The 20690-nt window shown below is 36.2% G+C and overlaps 1 protein-coding gene across 1 annotated transcript in view; it reads right to left on the bottom strand.

Moving 5' to 3' along the window:
• The window catches only part of ME1 (malic enzyme 1), a gene marked incomplete at its 5' end in the record, with an annotated part of 157655 nt that overhangs the window by 80253 nt on the left and 56712 nt on the right, over positions 1 to 20690 (bottom strand). Inside the window, 2 exons of the mRNA XM_079550867.1 lie at positions 8735 to 8896; positions 10871 to 10946. Coding sequence (XP_079406993.1) covers positions 8735 to 8896; positions 10871 to 10946 — 238 coding nt within the window. The remainder of the gene's footprint in view (positions 1 to 8734; positions 8897 to 10870; positions 10947 to 20690) is intronic.

Genomic DNA, 20690 nt, shown 5'->3' with positions numbered 1-20690 from the left:
GCCATACTCTCCTAGCCAAAATGGCAAAGTTTGGAGGATGACAAATGAACAAAAGTGAGAGATCATTGTTGAGGTATTCTCACACATTAAGCAGTAAAATGGCATTTCTCAATGATACGAAGTGTTATAAAAAAAAAAAGTTGCTGTGTTCAAAAACAAGTTTAATCTTTTTAGAAGTTTGAATGATGTGGAAGAAGCATGTAGCAAGAGAGGAAAGTGAAGGGCAAACCAAGTATGAATTTATCTTATTTAAATTAAGAATCTATATTGGATATTTCAACATCTAATCTAGTCTAAGCTCTTTTAGTAGTCATTGGACAAAAACAGATAGTTTCAAGATATAATTCATTAGACCAATTTGAGGCAGATCCTCTACAAGAAATGTCTACATCTCTTCATAAAATTAGCCTCAGATGATTAACCTGGGTTCAGATGACTCTCAAGGTACTTTTATCTTACCCAGTCATTTGGAGCTTACTGAGTTCAGGAATGCTGGGTCACATTCTCAAGATTAATTGTTCAAATATGAGGTTATATTTGTCTATTCTGTTGAATCTCAAGTATTGGAAAGATAATAGAGGATAGACAAAAAGATTGCTATCTATGTAGGTACACTAGGAAGGCCTTATTTTTGGTCTAGGACTCAAGCAATGTGAGATAGCGAATGGTTCCAAGGAGATTGATTACAAGTACTGATCTCCAGTGTTTTATGGAAATCTAAGTACAATACAGTTAAAGTAGAGGAAAATACAATGATAGTAAAGTGAAGTCCAGTTCTGAAATATATAATAATATTTTATACAGCATTATATTATTAGTATTAAAGATATTAGAAAGGTAAAATTAACTCAAAATTCTCTTTTAATTTAACTGTGCAAGAACAATTCAGTGAGTATTATAGATTGCAGTAAATTTGTACAACGGCAAAAGCAAACCCAGATGAAGAAAATTAAAATTTTACACTGTTGTACTTTTGTTTGTTTGTTTGTTTTTAATTGTGTGATTAGTTCATTGGTTTGACAAAGGGCTCTATGTATTTATATTCTGAAAGAAAGTTTAGAGGAAGGTATTTTTCATTTTTGTATTAGAACAAAAGAAGACATACATTATAACAGAAATAATGTAAACACAGAATGTCTTTCTACTCTTTAAAGAAAGAAGTTCATTACAAGTGAATATACTAGCAGTCAAAATGTGGTTAGTGTAGATAATATATAACTGAGTCTGAAAAACATTTTAATTGAGTAAATGTTTAAAAGAAAAGCCCACTTATACTGGAATTTTATTGATAAATCTACTGATAACCGCAGCTACTGAGCTGAGCCTAACAAAATATAAGAAAAGCCTCTAAGCGAAAACACAGGCAGTGATGTAATACATTCCTCTGGAAATGCCATGGTAAAGATAGCATATGATCTACATTTGCAAATGAGTCAAAAGAGTTAACAGCTCTAAATATCATGAACAAATGCTGTTCCCTGTTGTGCACAATTATTTCATAAAAGGGGTAGGCAATGCTTTCATGCTCAGCACACAGTGCCTCCCTTAGAAAGCATAAGCCATTTGCATACAGCCTTCTACAGACTGAAGAATCAGGTTTAATACAACCAAGGAAACACATAATCATTTAGAAATAATACTAATTAGGAGGAAAAAGAACAACAACAACAAATTACAGAATACTGTACCTCCAACTGAGTAAAAACCTCTACAAACTCTCCTCTAGTTCTGATAAAATTTAATAAATTAGCTCAGTATTTCCTCTGGTGTAGACTTGCCTTGTCAAGCCATTGATTTGGATATACCATTCACCATTGGATCACAGAATCACAGAATCACTTACATAAATCCTTACTTTTCCATTTATTTCAAGTTTTGATTAAAGTAGGCTTATTTAATATCATTTCTTGTCTATTGCCTAAAGCTTTGATTTCATTTCCTCTTCTGTTTTATTGTTTTCTATGTGCTTTTCTGACAATCCAACTTCACTTTATCACAAGTCTCAAAATCTGAGAAATAGGGAGCTATAAACTGAGAGAACAGGCTATTGTAAAACAATACTTTGAGACAGAAGGAGCAAGATAATGCATAGTCAAAAGACCGAGGTCTGCATGTCTCAACAACAAATTAGCAGCATATGGCAGAAACATCCAAATGGTAAATCTGGACTTATTATTACACTTAGAAATTCTCAAAACTTCTGAGTTAGAGGCAAAAGAACTTTTGATATTTTCAAGTTGTGAATGTTTCTAAATGCATTGCAAGAACTGTTCAGTAAAAGACCCCTTAAAATCAAGAGAAGGAAAGCTCTCCAAAAAGTGCCAAAAATGATCAGCTGTCAGATTTGTGTGAGCAGCTCCAGAAAATTGTAGAAAGGCCTCTGCAATGAGGGGCAAATGGCAGCTGTCATAAATTACACCCTTTTCCCAACTCCTTTATGTTTGCAAGCATAATATGGATGTTAGCTCAGTTTCAGGTATTTCTGATTGCTCCCTTTTTTCTTTTTTTTTTTTTTAATGAAGCATATTTAGGAGAGATGGCCAATGCCATATTTGTTTTAGAAGTGAAATTTTAAGGGGAATGGCATAGAGACAATTATTCTGCACTGAAGCAAACACACTCCATATATTATTATCCTGTTCCATTCTAGCTTCATAATTGTATCAGTGCAAAAAACTTTATCCATTCTCATTAAAATCATGGCTTGAAGGACAATTTTAGATATATCCCTTTCTGCATTTTTGGGAAATGCCAGACATACTCAGATTCAGACTTTCCATTTTCTCCATACTATAGACTGTAAAATCTAGACTCGATATCGTCTTACTCGTTCTTTTTTCACTCCTTCCTTTCAGTCTTTAGAAGGTCATTAGTTATACTCTGTATCTTTTCTACTGTACCAAAGCCCCCTAATTTTAGAAAAAACAAGAAAAATAGATTGCACTTGTCCACACCCTTCTCTAACGCAGACTCAGTCCACTCCAAATAACTGAATACATTTAAAAGAAGGCTACTAATTCCTGAAAATTAAAAAATGTTGGTTTGGGGTTTTCTTCTTCAGCACCATGGGCTGGACAGAATTGTAATTCAGAACTGACTTGACTTTTCAGTATTTTTGAGCAGTGAAAACAAAAAATGATTCATGACGGTCTGTATGAAAAGTAATACCCTACTGCAGTATTTTCTTGCCAACTGGAAGGGAGAAGTAGGAGTAAAGAAGGAACATTCATGAATTTTTATGTTTATTGAAGTGCTGGCAAGCGGAAGGATATTGTAGCAAGTTTAAGGGGAAAAAATCTACTTGTAAAATAGCACCAAATTTGTGAAAGAGACTGCAAAGAGCAAGAAAAATTCCTGATAAGGTCTAAACTCCTGAAAAGGTAACTGCAACCATCTCCAGTCAGAATGGCAGGAACAGGAAATATACTGCCTGAAGATTTACTTCATCAATAGTTTTAGACATTTTAATGTCTGGAGATCAGCATGATTAGGCCACAGCATAACCTTTGAGTACCTGCTCTGGACTCACTGCTCTGTGGAACATGGAACATGGAAAAGAGAACATCTATCTCAGTAAGATAGGTTAAACTGATCAATCGCATTTAACATAGCTACATGAAAAACTGTATATCTAGAAATCCACTGTCTGTACATATCAGAAATGCTCAAAACTGTTAGTGAACACACCTGCAGAACATAACCCAGAAAGTAGATCCCCAGCTACAAAGATAACTCCTTGCTCCTGTCTATACAAAGATTTTTTTTGTGGAATTCAGAAAGTTCCATTATAATTTATTCATTTATTTCATTTAGTCATTATTATTCAGTACACTATCACTGAGGAGCTGGCTCTAGTTCTAAGAGTCAAATCCAAGAGCAAGGCAAAAGGAATATGACTTCTTTAAATTCAGAGATCGTAACAATTTTATAATGCATTAACTACATAAACTTCAGTGTAGAAGTGCAAATCATCTACATATGAATGATAATTGTGACTATGTTTTATTCAGAAATCCCTACAGCTGTAGGCAAAGTGTGTGATTTTTTTTATAAGTTTGCGTCTTTAGTTTGATTAATGCCATGGTTTTATGGTTTTTCATCATTATTCCACACCATAACATATCACAGTTTTTTCTTGTCTCGGCCCATCTCCCTGCAATTTCCCTTCTTCCAACTCCCTTTCCCAGGGTATGGATCTATGGATCCCTTCACCCACTTGTCACAGGAAGCAGGCCGAACCTAACAATTAGAAACTGCACTTTTCTGCTGCAGTGAGCTTCCTTCTATCCAAGTTTCTATTTTGACTGGAATAGAAATAATAGAAGCAGGTTTGTCTCTATGTTTTATCAGCAGCTTCCTTATTCACATTCATAGCATGATATTTTGGAAGAATGTAAAAGTTGAAGATTGGTACAAGTTCTTATGACATGTGGAAGTAATTTGGGGAAATTCAGAAAGCTAACTACAACACCAAGTTGAAGAACTGAGCTTGAATTTGCACCTTAGCTTTTCTGGATTCAGTCTTCCGCCATGGATGCCTGTCATTCCTCAAGAAATATCTGAACTACCAGCCCAGTAATGCTTATTGACCTATTTAGGGCAACTGTGAGAGCTGTCACATTCCTGCATTTAGATACTTGCAGTAAGTTAAGGAAAAAATATTCCAATGTATGCATGAGAGAAATAGCTTCAAATAACAACCCATTTTCTTATAGTCCCTGTGGTGTGGCAGATGAAGGAGCAGGAGCTGCTCTAGCAACTGCCTTGCACATTTCTCTCTTTTGTGCACTGTTCAGTACTTACATGACTGTGTTTGTCAGTTGTATGAATAAAGGAACAGCATCAGATACACATTTGCAAAAAGCGTACTGACAGTCATGGTTCATCTGTATGAAGTTAGATGCCAATAATGGCATATATATATCCGACCAGTCTTCTATCTAACCATGCCTATCCAGAGCAAAACAAAGTTTCTTTGTCCAGCTTCTTTAAAACCATCCTGGATGCAGCCAGAATCATCCACGTTTGAAAAGGCCTTCAAGGTCATCAATTCCTTGTAGTGTCAGCCTGACACTACTGAGACTGCTGAGCAATCCTGAGATGGCTCCAGGACACAAGAGGTTTCAACACCACATGTCTTGATCTCTCTGTTCTATGGGAAAGTACAATTTAAAAAAAAAACTGAATGTTTTCTTACTAAATTGAAAGATACGGTAAATGGCTTATATGTTTAAATGCTAACATACCAATGAACCCTTCCACAGCTTCCACAACTGGCCATTCCCAGTACAGAATCCATCTTGTAAGCGTGGGTTTTTTTAACCAACAGACATGCCTACTGTTTATTATTTATTTTTTGAGTTTACTAAGAGTTTTAAGTAGTAAATAAACATCATTTGTATTTTAATGTCTAAATGTTTTGCATTGATTCTGCTTGATTATTTCCTTCACCTTTAAAACATCCCACTTCCAGCAGAGAAAATATTTCAGGGAAGTCTCCAGTAAGTTGTAGTTGCTGTACTGTGACACCTATTCATCATTCTTCTGCAAGCAGATCCTTTAACCATTAGAAGGCAATTAATATATGCCTCTCTAATGTTTGACGAATGCCCAGAATCCAGAAACCACATGACCTCAGCATTCCTAACAACACTCTGATATCAGTACAGTGATTGATATACGAGTATGCTTAACCTGGATTGAAATCCCAACTGAGAAACATCACTTTCACCTCCTACAAATACAGTTACTAAATAAGACACAATTTGCACTGAAATTTTCATGGTAAATAATTAACAGTATATAATGTATTAAAATATTTGTATTAAAGTGTTCTAAGAGTGATTGCTTGCCTCCAATTTGTCAATGACTTAAAACTATGCATACTAGTTTTGGCAGTAGTCAACACCACTCCTCTTAGACTCTCAGTCCTGTGTTGATTACACAGAGAAATTTACTATTTCAGTCATGCAAGTCTTTCAACTAGATAATTTTTTACTTGTAAGGAAGAATTTTCCATTTGTCTTACTAACTGAACAACTGTATAAAAATGCTGCATTTTCTTTTCGTTCCCTCATTTTATGAGTAGCAAGATAACACCGAAGCTAAAAATGCCTCTGCTAAAACTAGCAGTAATAAAACATTCAATAATCATTAGAATGGACTGAGTTCCTATGTACTATTTTGTGTCCTGTATGTAAAAAACAAAACAAAACAATACAGGATGAAAATTTGGAAGTTTTTCTTGCAATCTGCTTTAAAGTAAGATTTAATCTTTCTGGAGAATTTGCAGGTTCTGCACAACAGGTTTAAAGTTGCCAAAAATACATATTTTTAAACATTTTAAAGCACTGAGGCCCCCACAGAAAGGGAGAAGAAACTAATCTAAATGGAAAACATCTGCACATTTTGAAAAACATGTTCAGCATAATTATTATTTATATATGCCCAAGTTATTAGACTGATTTCCATTGCATCTGATAATGGAAAATTCTGGCTTGAGTAAGAAAATACAGCATAAAAACACTGCTATTTGTCAGAGAGGTTTAGATTTTAAGGTAAGTAAGATAAGTGTTGTTCCATAGCAGCTTGACAAATACAATTAGCATAGCCCTGAAGTGGCTCAACACCTTGCCAGACAAACACCAGCATTAAGGAGAGAACAGGAGCTATGGGACAGAGAAGGGGGGTGAGAGGGAAGAAACTAAGGAAGCTGGTGTCCCTGGACTCCTGACATGACTGAAGTATCAAAAGACAAGATGCAAGCTCCAAATGTACAATGAATAGAATCAGACCCATGCAGTCTCTTCAGTTAAGTGGCAAATTCTGGGATCTCATTCCCAGTTACAGCTCAAAGGTAAATGCTTAATACTCTGAGCAGTCCCAATGGGAAAAAAAAAAACCAACCATCCATCTACTCTTTGAAGTGCAGTCTAGCACAACCTCAGAAGAGCCTTTAGTTGGTAACCCAACCATGACTCAGAAACTTAATTTCTCACACCCTGTTGACTTCTCCTCTCCATTGCAAAAACTCAGATGAGCATGAACAGTGCTGAATTGTAGGCTAATATTATTTCTTGCACCCACTATAACTGTGAGGAAAAAAACAACAATCAAATACAAAACCTCTTTATTCAGCCATCCATTCACTGAAGATTAGTTTAAGGCCTCTTTCAGCAGTAAATTGAATTGAGGCTTTGAGATGACTGGGCAGTCCTCCTAATAGGAGTGCCAGAACATCAATACACACCAGCTCATGGAGTTTGTTTGCATCTTGTAACACTTAAGGTTGAGCACCTTTTTAGAAACCTTGACCTCATTGTTTAGCCACAAGAAGAGCATTATAAAAGTTGAACTACTAGTACATGCACACTTTTTTTTGGTACTTGTAGAGTTACATACACACACACTTGTAGTGAGGCTGCTCTGAAAGTAACATCTCTTGTTTTTTTAATTTTGGTCCACAATATCAGAAGTGGATGTTGGTGGTATGACAGTAGAGGTTGAATCTTCCTGTCAAGATTTCACTACATGTTCTTGCTGTGTGACAAGTGGCAGCAGAGGGGCAGTCTGACAAAACGATGTCTGACATTGCACATGAAGCAAAGTTGTGTCACCGAATTCCTCCATATGAAAAGAAAATGGCACCCACTGCTATTTGTCAACACTTGCTAACCATTTATGGAGACCAAACAGTGGATGTGAGCACAGTTAGACAGTCGATGACATGTTTCTGCAGCAGTCAAAGTGACAGTGGTCCCTTTCAATTGGGCAGATTTTTATGAGCACAGCATGCAGGCTCATGTTCATCGCCGGTGAAAATGCTTTCATGATGTACACTTTCTAAACTATCCCGGTGTGGCAGGGGCAGAGGTGAAGCTGAAGTTGCACACACCCAGCCCAGCAATCTAGAAATCTCTGCTAAATTCACCGGTACAAGAATGCTTTATTTATCTTCAATACACATAAATCTCTGATACGTTTATCAGTCACAAAGTTTAATGCTTGCATCAGTCATAGTGTAACTTCTTCTAAAGCATAACGATATTGCTGATGATATTTGATATCATTAAGAGACACCAAATTCAAATATTCTTTCAGCTAAAAAATGGGAACAAGAGAGGCCAAGTAATTAGTAATCCCAGGCGCTCTGGAAATAACAAAACCAATTTTCTATAACTAGCTGCCTTTAAATCTCTCTACTTCATTACAAATGGGAAGCCAAGTCAAGGAAGGCAAGGTTTTTGAAGCATTATGACATCATTTTGGGAAAACTCATAGCATTACAGAGATTTCTATAGCTGAAGTTAATGTACAACTGAAGTACACAGAAGTGCACTCAGAACACATATAAGGCTGTAGCTTCAAGCTGTTCTGCCAGAATGAACTCACATTTGAAATCATTACAGAGGAATTCTGCAGCAAAAGTAGAGCAAGAATGCTGCTTTTTATCCTAGTTTTAACTCTAATATCCCCGCCTTCTTGAGATGTAATTTGCTGTACAACTTTCTGACACAGTGTGCACAGTACATTTTTACAGACAATATCTTCCTTACATACTCAAGCCTTATCAAACAATATATACTGTGCATTATGATGATACTTTTTCCATATGTCTTTTTAGTTTCCACTTAATTGCAAACCATATCATAATAGAGAAAGACAACTTTTTATGGTTCAAGTTTTATGCAGTTCCCTTAAAACTGATAACACTAGACCTCAGAAAAGTACTTACCTCATTATCTGTTCCCACATCCAACATCACAGGTAGGCACTCAAAAGGTTTCACTCCTCCACATGCTGTATAAAGTGCCAGTTTACCAACTGGGATGCCCATTCCGTAACAGCCAAGGTCTCCAAGACCAAGAATACGTTCTCCATCTGTCACTACAATAGCCTGGAGGAAGAAAGAAAAGCACTTTAAAAATTTATAAAGTATTTGTACATACATTTTTGTATGTACAAATTATTTTGTAATCATATTGGTGTTCTTCAAATTTTCATTTAAAAACAGGTACAATGGATACAAATAAAACAACAACAAAACAAAAGTCATGAAATCATAGGTGCATGGGATCGTTAAGGTTAGAAAAGATCACTGAGATCACCAAGTCCAACTGTCAACCCAACACCACCCTGCCCCTCAGTGCCACATCTACACATTTCTCGAACACCTCCAGGGATGGTGATTCAACCACCTCCCTGGGCAGCCTGTGCCCTGCCTCACCACTCCTTTGGAGAAGAAATTTTTCCTAATATCCAATCTGAATCTCAAACTTAAGGCCATTAAGGCCATTACCTCTCATCCTATCACTAGTTACCTGGGAGAAGAGGCAGATCCTCACCTTGCTATGACCTCCTTTCAGGTAGCTGTAGAGAGTGATAAGGTCTCCCCTGAGCCTTCTCTTCTCCAGACTCAACAATTCCAGTTCCCTCAGATACTCCCTGTTGAGACTTGTGCTCCAGACCCCTCACAGCTTTGTTGCCCCTCTTTGGACACCCTCCTGTAGTGAGGAGCCCCAAACTGATCACAGTATTCGAGGTGCGGCCTCATCAGTGCCAAGTACAGATAATCACCTCCCTGCTTCTGCTGCTAATGCTATTTCTGATACAGCCAGGATGCAACTGGCCTTCTCAGCCATCTAGGCACACTAATGGCTTGTATTCAGCCAGCTGCCAGCTAACACCCCCAGATTCTTTTCCTCTGCTTATTTGTATTTGTGAAGTGGTTTATTGTATATCACTGTGCTGTGTTGCACTATTTTAGATTTTTACTTCATCATAAATGGGACTTGCATGTAAAACTTTTCAGAATACTCTAGAAACGTATTTCATATTACATTACAAGGAAACTGGCATTGTTCCCTATAACATTTTTCTGTCAACAACATCAAAACAGAGTAGGAAGTGAAGTTATCCACAAAAAGAAGATCCCCAGACTCCTGGGTTTTGTCATCACTGTTTCCAGGAGAACTAGAGCCTGCCACTCCTGCTGGCTTTTCACAGGGCTGTCTACAGTCACCTAGTTCTTATCCTTTGAATGTGTATTTGCTTTTCTCTTGAGCAAATAACACGTTCTATCATATTTATACATATGAGATTGTGTTTCCACTGATAGAAATAGAGAAACTCAGTAAAACTCACAAAGTTATATGCACTAATAAGGAAGATTTTTCATATTAGATTACAGAAATACATTCCACGTATTCATGAGTACAAATGTAAAGATAGAGACAAAATATTAAACAGCTTCATATAAAGTAAAAATGTAAAAATAAATAAAAAGCCACTGCTGTAGCTACAGTACAACTGTCAAATTCTTGTGTTAACATTTCAATCACAATGAAGTAGATAGCACCATAAAAATGTTCTTGTAGCAAGAACAGTGAAGTGCAACTACTGTAGCAAAGACGTGGAAAATTCTCAGAGAGCAAATGAAACACCTACATTCCTTAGCATCAGATTGCCAAATCCACGCAAAGGTCTCCTCGGAAACATTGTGAAACAGATTCAGAATGCAATACAGATTAAATATGATCACATCTAGCAATTGACCTTGTAGCCTAGAAGAAGGTGCTAAAAATTTTACAGTTCCTGTTGCCAGCCACCACTTCTCTCATAAATACAACATGTTTTTTCTTTTCTAATTTGCTGGGATGTTTATGATACAAGGACTACATATATTTCAAAATTCCATACATTCAATTACTAATACATTTTTTAAAAACAGTTGTGCACCATATGTACTGCTTCTAAATCTCAATTATAAAGAATTGGCTAAAATATAAATAGCGCTCTGAAAGAAATTAAACAGCGCAGTAAATGTTCTCTGACAGTATCAGCTTTGTCAAGCAAACAAAACCAAACTTACCTTGATGACACTCTCTGGCCAGGACTTCAGCATTGCAGCAATGTGCCCCCGGTCATGGATAGTAATAAAAAGACCTCTGCAAATAAATGAATACTTCTCATATACACAAGCTAACAATTGTTACCTTCTAAATTATTTAAATCATAAATTAACTCCATGCATATGTTTTCGACATACATAAATTCTGTTCAATAAATGCTTAGTTTCTTTGGAATAAGAGAATTAAATATCTGCATTTATTAGAAGTCAGAGAAAAAGTAACAGTGAAAACATAACTGCTCAAAGATTCATTGTGCAATAAAAATCTGCAGGATTTAATTCTGCAAATTATTAAGCTGGATTTTAAAACTCTCCAGGTATTTGACATGTTCAAATGCATTCATTAATCTACTGACTTGAAAAAACATATTCATTTTATAACAGTGATCACTAATGCAGTTCCAAAATTTTTAGGCAAAAATACACCGAAGTTTTAATCTATGAATGAAAACTGAAATAAGTCATCATCATTAATTCAGGAGTGTTCGGTTATATATTTAGAAAATGTTCTTTAATTAGACTAAAGTGGTAAATTTTCAAATGAAAACCTCTAATTTGAAAGTGTATCTAGTCTGCCCTATAGGGCTAAGCATACTGAATTTTTACTTTGTAGAGTGCTTTTTAACTGAAAAAGACAATCCTTCCCAAAATGTTGTAAGGAAGCAAGGCAAAATAAATGCTGATGCTTCCTTTCTGATGCACTGTAAAATAAGCTGTTTTATAAACTGCTGTGTAAACGGCTTACATAAAGCATAAAACAGCTTGTCAAAATTGCTAGCTTCAGAGATGGCCAGTCTGAAGATATGAGAGTGCTAAACAGAATGAAAAGTGTAGAAAGAAGGCTACCCAAAGATATTACCCTTCTCCTTTTCCCCTGCTCTCCAATCTACACAGACCTAATACATTGGTGTTAAATGAAGTAAGATTTTGTAGTGATTTTCTAAAGCGCCAGAGCAGCCTAGTTGTGGTTAAATGACCTCTTTCTTGCAAAGCAGGGAGAAAGGTCTCCATGGAGTGAATTCCACAGCAGAGGAAAATAAATGCAGGATGGCAGCTCCAGAAGGAACTTTGTCCAAACATTTGTAAGGACATTTGAATAAGTATTCAGAGCCTGTTTCAGAAATCTGTCCAAGGAGGATCACTTTCAAACAACAATGAAAAATAGGGGTTAAAGTGTAAACAAAGTCGTGTTGAAAGCATTTTATTCCCCTCCCTCCACGTTTCCCTCCACTCTTTCTATATGTTATTAACACATTTCTGAACATATTGTCCTGACTGAGAAGATGCTGTTAATTTTAAGGGTACGGTTTCCTTATTCTATAAGAATATGAAAAGAGAAAGGAATCTCTTTATCTGGATCTGTTGTCCTCATCTTCCAAGTTTTAATTTAAAGCACTTTTCTCCTTTAAGGCTGGCAATGCTACGCGCATGCAACCACAGAAAAACAGGCTATACGTTTTTTTCATGTCTGGGAGACTATACAATGGCCAGAAACAGCAGTAGCTGAACAAGTTTGTAATAGTGGGCTAATAGGGTGACAATGACTATTTAGACAGCCAGGTATTTGGCTACCCAGTAGACATGATGGTTATATTTTGGCTGTCAACGCATAACCATGAGAACAATCAAGAAAGCAGCAGCATGGCAGCAATCTCAAGCCACAGAACATTGCAGGCTGAAAGCTACACAGCTTAAATGGGAGTAATTTATAGAAAAACTTTCAGAAATAAGGCAGAATTTTCCATCTGTGTATAACATTCATAACCATAAGTGATCTCAGCAATGCTCACCACCCAGAATCAAACAACAGGAAGCCCATGTTGTGTCCATGGGTTTGACTCAGTCCTTCAGGCTGGAGCAGCTACCTGGCACAGTGTAAATCTACATGGAACATGTCTTTGAGTGCATAGGCACTAATGCTCGCCTTTACTTGTTTTGGCTCCAGTTAGACTTCAGCAGTGATTCAAACCTGTCTAGCCAAAGGTATAACTTTTACTCCTGTCCTTTCATAGAAACATAGAATGGCTTAGGCTGGAGGGGACCTTAAAGACCATCTAGCTCCAACCTCCCTGCCATCCACCAGATCATGTTGCCCAGGATCCCACCCAACCTGTTCTTGAATGCCTCCAGAGATGGGCATCTACAGCCTCTTTGGGCAGCCTGGGCCTTGGCCTCACTGTCCTCTGACTAAAAAATTTCTTCCTAAAACCTAATCCAAATCTGCCCTCTTTTAGTTTAAAGCCATTCCCCCTTGTCCTATCATTTTGAATAGAAAGAAAGTATATGAAGCTACAGTTCAGCAAAAATTATGCAAAGAAGTTCCTATGCCTTCTTTTCTCTTGTCACAGCATCAGTAAGACCCTAAAGACTGATGAGTGGAACCATGCCAGGACATCAGGATCCACTGAAAAAAAGGATGGATTTTTGAGGGTTCACTGACTTCACCATACTGTAGATTTTACCGAAGTATGAAGGTCGTTCTGAATTACATAATTTGGCTTTGTTTTACTAGAACTCTAATCTATTAGCACAAAGTAAACAATTAAATAGTGCATTTTTTTGTCATGCTTCAAGGAAATAATGTTTCACCATTAACATATTTGTCTATTTTCTATTGAAGTTCAAAAATATTTTGGAGTAACAGAATAATCCTTTCTTTCCTCTTCTTATTAAAACAGGAGGTATTCTAACATAGAAAATGCCAAACATGCCAAACATTTTTGAATGGAGAAGTTCAAACTTTTCTCACAGCCCTTCACATTCAAAACTTTATTTGAATTATGGACTGTATGAAAATCATAATAGAAGTGATTTCACTTCTCCATGCCATCTAAATCAGCAAGCTTAAAAATAATAATAATAAAAGTTCACAGGGAGCAGCTTCAGTTTCTGAGTCTTCACTTTCTCAAACTCCTGCACTTTGCAAAATAAGCCAATCTAGTTCCTCTGTTGAAATTCCCTTCTATTTGTGCTAAAATTATACAAAGTGGTACAATTATAAATATTGTACTAGAAGCTAAAGCACCTAAATCCCAAGAATAGAATGGTTTGCTCTTTATTCACCAAGAGAAAACAGCATTTCTCATAGTAACTGTTCAGCATGATCTCCTGCCATGTACAAAGAGTACTGAAGCTTTTAATTACATCTTAACCCATTAAGTTCTTTTTCTTAGTGATGCTCCTCCCAAGATTTCTGAGGCCCAATAGATACTATCGATGGTCTGATTTTAAAAAGGAAGCTGTTTATAGATTTTCTATTTTTTTTGCTTTAACATTTCCCTTTGTACAGGAGTGAATTTCATTACTTTAGTGCAAAAGTATTTATTTGAGTAAGGAAAATAGTTGTCACTGAAGTTTCATCTGATTCTAAGCTTCATTCTGAATTCATCAGTAAAGAGAAACCTAGTCTTAAAACTTTCTAGACACTGCGTATGCAAACCATATTTAAACACAAAATTTTGTAGGAAACAAAACAGAGATTATATCTAAAAACAACAACAAAATGGGAACAGTGTATGTGAAGTGAATGGTGTAAGTGAATGGTACAAACTTTTATCATTCCTGAAAACTTGGACATGTATAGTTCATAGAAAAGGTAAATATTAACAGTAAGTGAAAGACAGTGGAAAAGAAGACGTTGTCCTGGGAAATACATGAATAAATCATACGTTTGTAAATAATACATGTGTTTTCATGCTTGGCATCTGGTTTCCTGAATGACTGTTACTAAATATCTATTTTTCAAAGAGGCTGGTTTCAAGTATTCTGGAAGATGGAAGATAACATATGCCAACTCAAATTAGCTGAATTTAAAAGAATAACAGAAACATTATTATAAATTTTACAGTGATTCAAAAGCCTAATTTGGCACAGAATTGTAGGGAGATAATCAAAAAAGAAAAAATATAATCAATGTATGTCACTATTTTGAGAGGTCTGAACTCCTCAGTTACAGGAGAAAATCAGAAGTTAGTCTTATTTCAAGACTTCCTTTTGAAAATGCTGTTTCATGCCACTGTTTATCTTTGCTTGCAGCCTGTGTAGCATTCTTTTCATTTCCCAAGTTCATCACAGCTATTTATCAATCACTGATAGTAAGTGGGCTGCTTTAACAGTTTCTGCTGTTAAAAATAACTTCCACATAGCAGACATGATAGCTCAGAGGTGAGCTATCAGAAAAGGCCTGGGGGAGCTGCTGACCATAGATCTGAAACATGCTCTGGAGTTTGCAGGGTATATTTTGCAAGCATAAGACACCAGAGAAGGTGAAAGGAAACAAAAACAAAAAAATAAAAACAGCAAGATGCCTAGAACAATGCAATCTGAAGGCAAATAAAACACAGAAATTATAGAAAATCTCAACATCTGGAACATAGGATGCTGTCTTATCACTTATCTACAGGTCTGGACAACTCCAGCTCTCAGAGAGCATGATTATTGTTACCCAAGCACACTGCTACTTCAAGTGTATGATGTGGTTGGTAAAAGCAAACCACTGTACTTGAAATATACCTCTTAAATTTTTCAAAATGTCATTGGTTCCATAAACACGTAAAAAAGTCAGAGCTTTGTATAATAAGAAGCAAAAGGATGAACTAATTCAACTGCTCTCATTCGGCACAAAAGCTGTTTATATTATAAAGCAATCAGAATAAAACATTGAAAGTCTTACACAGTAAATTTTTAAACCAAGATTCTTAAGCGATACATAAAGCAAGTACAACTTGTCCCTTCACTACACAATTCTCTAATTTTGGAAACCATGATGCATAGCTCAAGGTATTTTGGAAGAAAATTAAGAATTCTTCATGATAAAAACAGCACTTAATAGACTTTGTAATTGCAGGCTTTCAAATTACATATATATATATTTTTCATTTATATAAAATAGCCATTATTGCATATCTGGATAAAACTTTTTAAATTACTGTCTCATCTTCTTTACTCACAGAATCAACAGCATAGCACTTCATGGCCTAACTATTCAGACTGTAATGATGCATCCTTTTAATATAACAATAGAGCAAACAAAATCATCTCTCTTCATTTCTTAAAGGACAAATTTCTTTACTTTATTCCAAAACTCTCATGAATCTAGACAACCAGTTTGTATGTACTCTTGCTGAACCACAGCAGCATAATGGCCTATAAATGGGATGTGTTAGTCTGAAAAGCAAAAGATATACATACAGATATACAAGATATCTGAGATATATAGTATTTAAGACCCAGAGCTATTTTGCTCTGGAAGCTACTTAAATTTTACTGACAATTGCTCAATAAATAACTTAATTATTACACTCTAATAGACTCAAATAGAACTATTTGAAGATTGTGATTGAGAGAACATTTCACCAGAGCCAGACAAATTAAGTCTAAAGACAAAAATATCCTGCTGTTCCACTTCAATAGCTACTATACTCATTTTATTTTATGCTGATGCTGTGTAAAAAACCATCATGACAGCATCAATCATGTCTCTACTAGGAGTCCTACAATGGTGCTGATGTTTAAAGAAATTTTTAAAATGTTATTTAAACTGTGAAGTACTCAAACAAGTGAAATCACTGTCTTTCTACATACGTTCTTCAACAATTTGTCCTGTCTCTGCTCATTGGAACATGGAAATACTCCAGGATTTAGACAATGAGGTCCTTTAAGCCAGTTTTCATTGACCTTTAAATTGACATCATTTGCTCTCAACAACCATTAAAAGGACAAAAGTGAGGACTTATTAAAAAGGCTTCTTTTTATGGCACATCCTACTCAACTTCTACTTTAATGAAGAAGTCATTTCTGGAAACAGACACTATCTTCCCTTTGTGCAGCTGACCTCCACAGCTGAAAAGGGACCAAGGACAAGTTCATGTCCCAGCAATACAACAGCTCTTCATGCAGAGAACTGTAGTGCTAAGAGGCAAAATTCAGAAAGGAAGGCAGGGTAATGTAAAAAGAACACAAGTTAAATTTGTCATAATGTCACGTTGTCAGCGAGTTTTCCAGGCATAGAACAGAGCAGGTTTATCCACAATTGAGCTACCTGCATATCACATTCAGTGACATCTCTGAGACCCACGTCTGTAGGGCCAGAGGTGCAGGATCACCAATATTCTATGGGACTTCATGAAATCTTCCAGTCCAAGCACTCTCAGCTAGAGCAGTTATTTTGTCTTGAATTCCTCTGGGATAAAAATGTGATTATAGGCCATGATTTTTCCACAGTTTTTAGCAGGAAGTGTTAGTGGTAAAATGAAAATATCTATTCTAGCAGAGTTTGCTTCTCCTAAGACTAAAAGCATTTTGCATTGTGCTTTGCTGCAACTTATACATAAACTTAGTCTTGTTACCAGAGGAAACTCTAACAGAAAATAGCATTAGAAAGTAGATCTCCTGTATTTTACCATGTAGAGTTGGGCAACAGAGGCTGGGAAAGAAAACTTTCAGTTTATTATTTGCGTATCTTAAGATAAGCTTAAGTTTTTCAGTCTTAGGACAAAGCCAAACAACCTTTCACATGACAAGCATTACTCTAAGTGAGAGAACACCAAATAAAAGAACACATTAGTAAGTAAAAAAACACTTTCTCTTTCCTCATTCAAAGGGCACCACGTGTAAACATGTTCATTTTTTTCCGAAACAAGGTAGTGTAGCTACTGAAGTAATTTTTAAATCCTTACAAAGTAAACGTTTCCGTTCTTAAAAACTCCTCACCTTGACTAGCTATTGAATATAGGTAGAACAAAGAAACAAAGCATTCCTTAGTTGATATTCAATAATGAAACTTTTCTGAAATAAATTACTTTCAACGGATGAATTTACCAAAACCAAAAACAAAAAAAAAGCTGCCTGACATGCAGCTCAGCTTGTAGAATCAGTGCAAATGTCCTAGCAAAGTCTTTTAATGTTCACCTCCTTTTCTGTCCCTATCTAGCCTTGACTTCCAATTGCATCCTCATAAAAGACCTCAGGTCCAGATTTCCTGAACTGGACCAAGTGCTGAGTGGCCTGGAAACCTCTAAAGTACTAGGTTTCAAGGAGAGAGAAAAGAGTTCCCACTGGATGTTATTTCAGTCAGCTTGCCACTCACAGAGACTGCAAGCATGAAGTGTATTCATGTCCATATTGAGTGATGTGAGGGTGCTCCTTGCGTATACTTTCACCCAGCTGTTCACCCGCTTATAAATTTTCTGAATTTTACATGCAAGAAAATAAAGTCTTAACTACAAAAACTGCATGGAGACCTTCTTGTTTCTGAAATACAGTTTATACAAAGACAGTGCTTTAGCAGCCTTTACTCCATGTTTCATCTACTCCATAAATTCCTCACTAGCAAATATTTTCAGTTAGCAGTCTAGATTTTTACTGTCAACTGTAAAACAGCTGGTTTATGCACAGGCTAACTCATAGTTAGAAATCCTGGCACATTATTCTATTCCACTTCTGCATGAAAGTGGATCCATTGTTCCACCATCATGACCAAGAAGCCAGGCGTTGGTGGCTTCTGGGAAACACAAGAAGCCTTCCAAGAAGGAAATTTTAAGGGCACTGAGGCAATGTTTTACCGTAACTCAGTTTCTCTGTTGACAGTTCATCCTTCCACAGAACTGACTTTTCAGCAATTTTTCCCACATGAAAATGTAAGATTATAACTTGATAAGCAGAATGAATAAATCACTGCTTAGTGACGTTGAGACTATTTTGGTTTTAATTTATTCTCACTGTAAGAAGCAAGTCTGTTTGGGTCATTTCCCTTTCGTTGTTATTTTAGTGTTTGGGATCACTCAATAACTAGATCATAGAATCATAGAATCACCAAGGTTGAAAAAGATCGCCAAGATCATCCAGTCCGACCATCCATCAATATTCCTCCACTAAACTATGCCTATTAGTACAACATCTAAATGTTTATTGGGCATCTCCAGGGAAAATAACTCAACCAGCTCCCTGAACAGCCCATCCCAGCAGCCTGATAACTTTTTCAGAGAACAAATTTTTCCGAATATACAATCTGAATCTCTCCTGGCACAAGTTGAAGCCATTCCATCTAGTTCTATCACTAGTTACATGGGAGATGAGGCCAACCCCCACCTTGCCACAATTTTCTTTCAGGCAGTTGTAGAGAGCAATAAAGGATCCCCTGAGCCTCCTCTTCTCTAGACACAACAATCCCAGCTCCCTCAGATATTCCCCATCAGACTTGTGCTCTGGACCCCTAACCAGCTTTGTTTCCCTTCTCTGGATATGCTCCAGGGCCTCAAATTCTTTCTTTTAGTGAGGCCCCCAAAACAGAACGCAGCACTTGAGGTGCAGCCTCACCAGAGATGAATATGGAGGGACAAACTCTTCCCTGTTCCTGCTGGCAACACTAACACTAGATAACATCAATTAATAAATTCCTACAAATTTAAAAACCGAAGTAGCTTTAGCAATGTTTTATTTAGACTACTGATTGACTATGCATACCCATAATAACATTCTAAAAATCAGGGCTGTGGCTGACTACTTTCCAAATTAAACAAATGTTTGAATTTTATTTAAACACAAGTCTTCAGGAAGGGTATAGTTGCTGAAATCTCGTAGTTTAGAGTATTAACTAAAATCTGAGTAATTTTAAAACATGGATGTTAAGCTAAAATATTTTAGAAGATTCGATGATATGTTGCAAGAATAAGTCAAAATAAAGATTGATCTAGTTCTAATTCCAAAAATATGCTGTGGTAGTAGATCCTTAGCATACAAATGATTCAGTTGCACATTCTTCAAATATCTACTTTTTACTGTTTTCTTTTGACATCTCGATTTTAGCCATTTTTTTTCCAATTACTGCATTGATATTTGCTACAATATTTTCCATCATTTTATGTCCATATTTTCCACAATCAAACCCACAACGTTTTAAAATAGTAAAATGCAAACAACCTGGCTAGCACTAGTTTTGCTAGTATTTCCTATTAAATTTTTAACATGCATGAATATTCGAGCCAGACATACATCTTAGGACTCTGTCCAACGAAAGCTTTATATAGAGAAAAAAGCGGTAAGCGGTATGTCCAGCTGTATCTCAGACACAAATACTGAGTGGCATACATGACTATTTTTAAGAGCATGTTATTTGATGTTAACAAAGTTGCAACAAACAAGTTCTTCTCTGAAAGTCAATCACAAAAGAAACGAGTGTTTAAATTTTACCAGTAAAAAGCAAGAAATGAATATTTATATCATCTACTTAATATATATTTAATTCTACCCCACAAAATTTATTTGTATCCCAAAATATTCATCCCTTGCCTGTTCCAGAAGTTCCTTACCAAGAGAGGCATATTACTCTCAAAAACTGTGTGGAAAAATCTCCAGAACTGATAAAAATAATCATAATAAATATGATATAAACACAGGGCATATTAAATACACAATAATCTCATTATCATGTTCTTGAAGGCTGACAATTGCTATGTCTCCTTTTCACTTCAAATTGTCTGTTTTAAGATCTATTTAGAAGGTTTCTAGTCAGAGGTAGAACACTCTGATTTTAGTATATCCAAGTTACTGCAGATTTGGAGGCTTTTGCTTTCTGTTTTTGACCACCAAATACAAGACTATTTTTAAAGTTATAGAATATTGTATTCAAAATGCAACAACAGGAGTATGCTGGACTGCTGAGTAATGAGAACATAACAAACAGAGAAGCTGCTGAGTAGGTTAACAGGGGGTTTGGGTGGTGCTGAAGGACGTGCAGCAAATGTACAGAAAACAAGAGCTGGAGAATTTCCAGTGTAAAGCA

This window comes from Tetrao urogallus, assembly GCF_951394365.1.
Source record: "Tetrao urogallus genome assembly, chromosome: 2".
NCBI classification, from domain to species: Eukaryota; Metazoa; Chordata; class Aves; order Galliformes; family Phasianidae; genus Tetrao; species Tetrao urogallus.
This window is presented reverse-complemented; position numbering and strand designations above follow the sequence as displayed.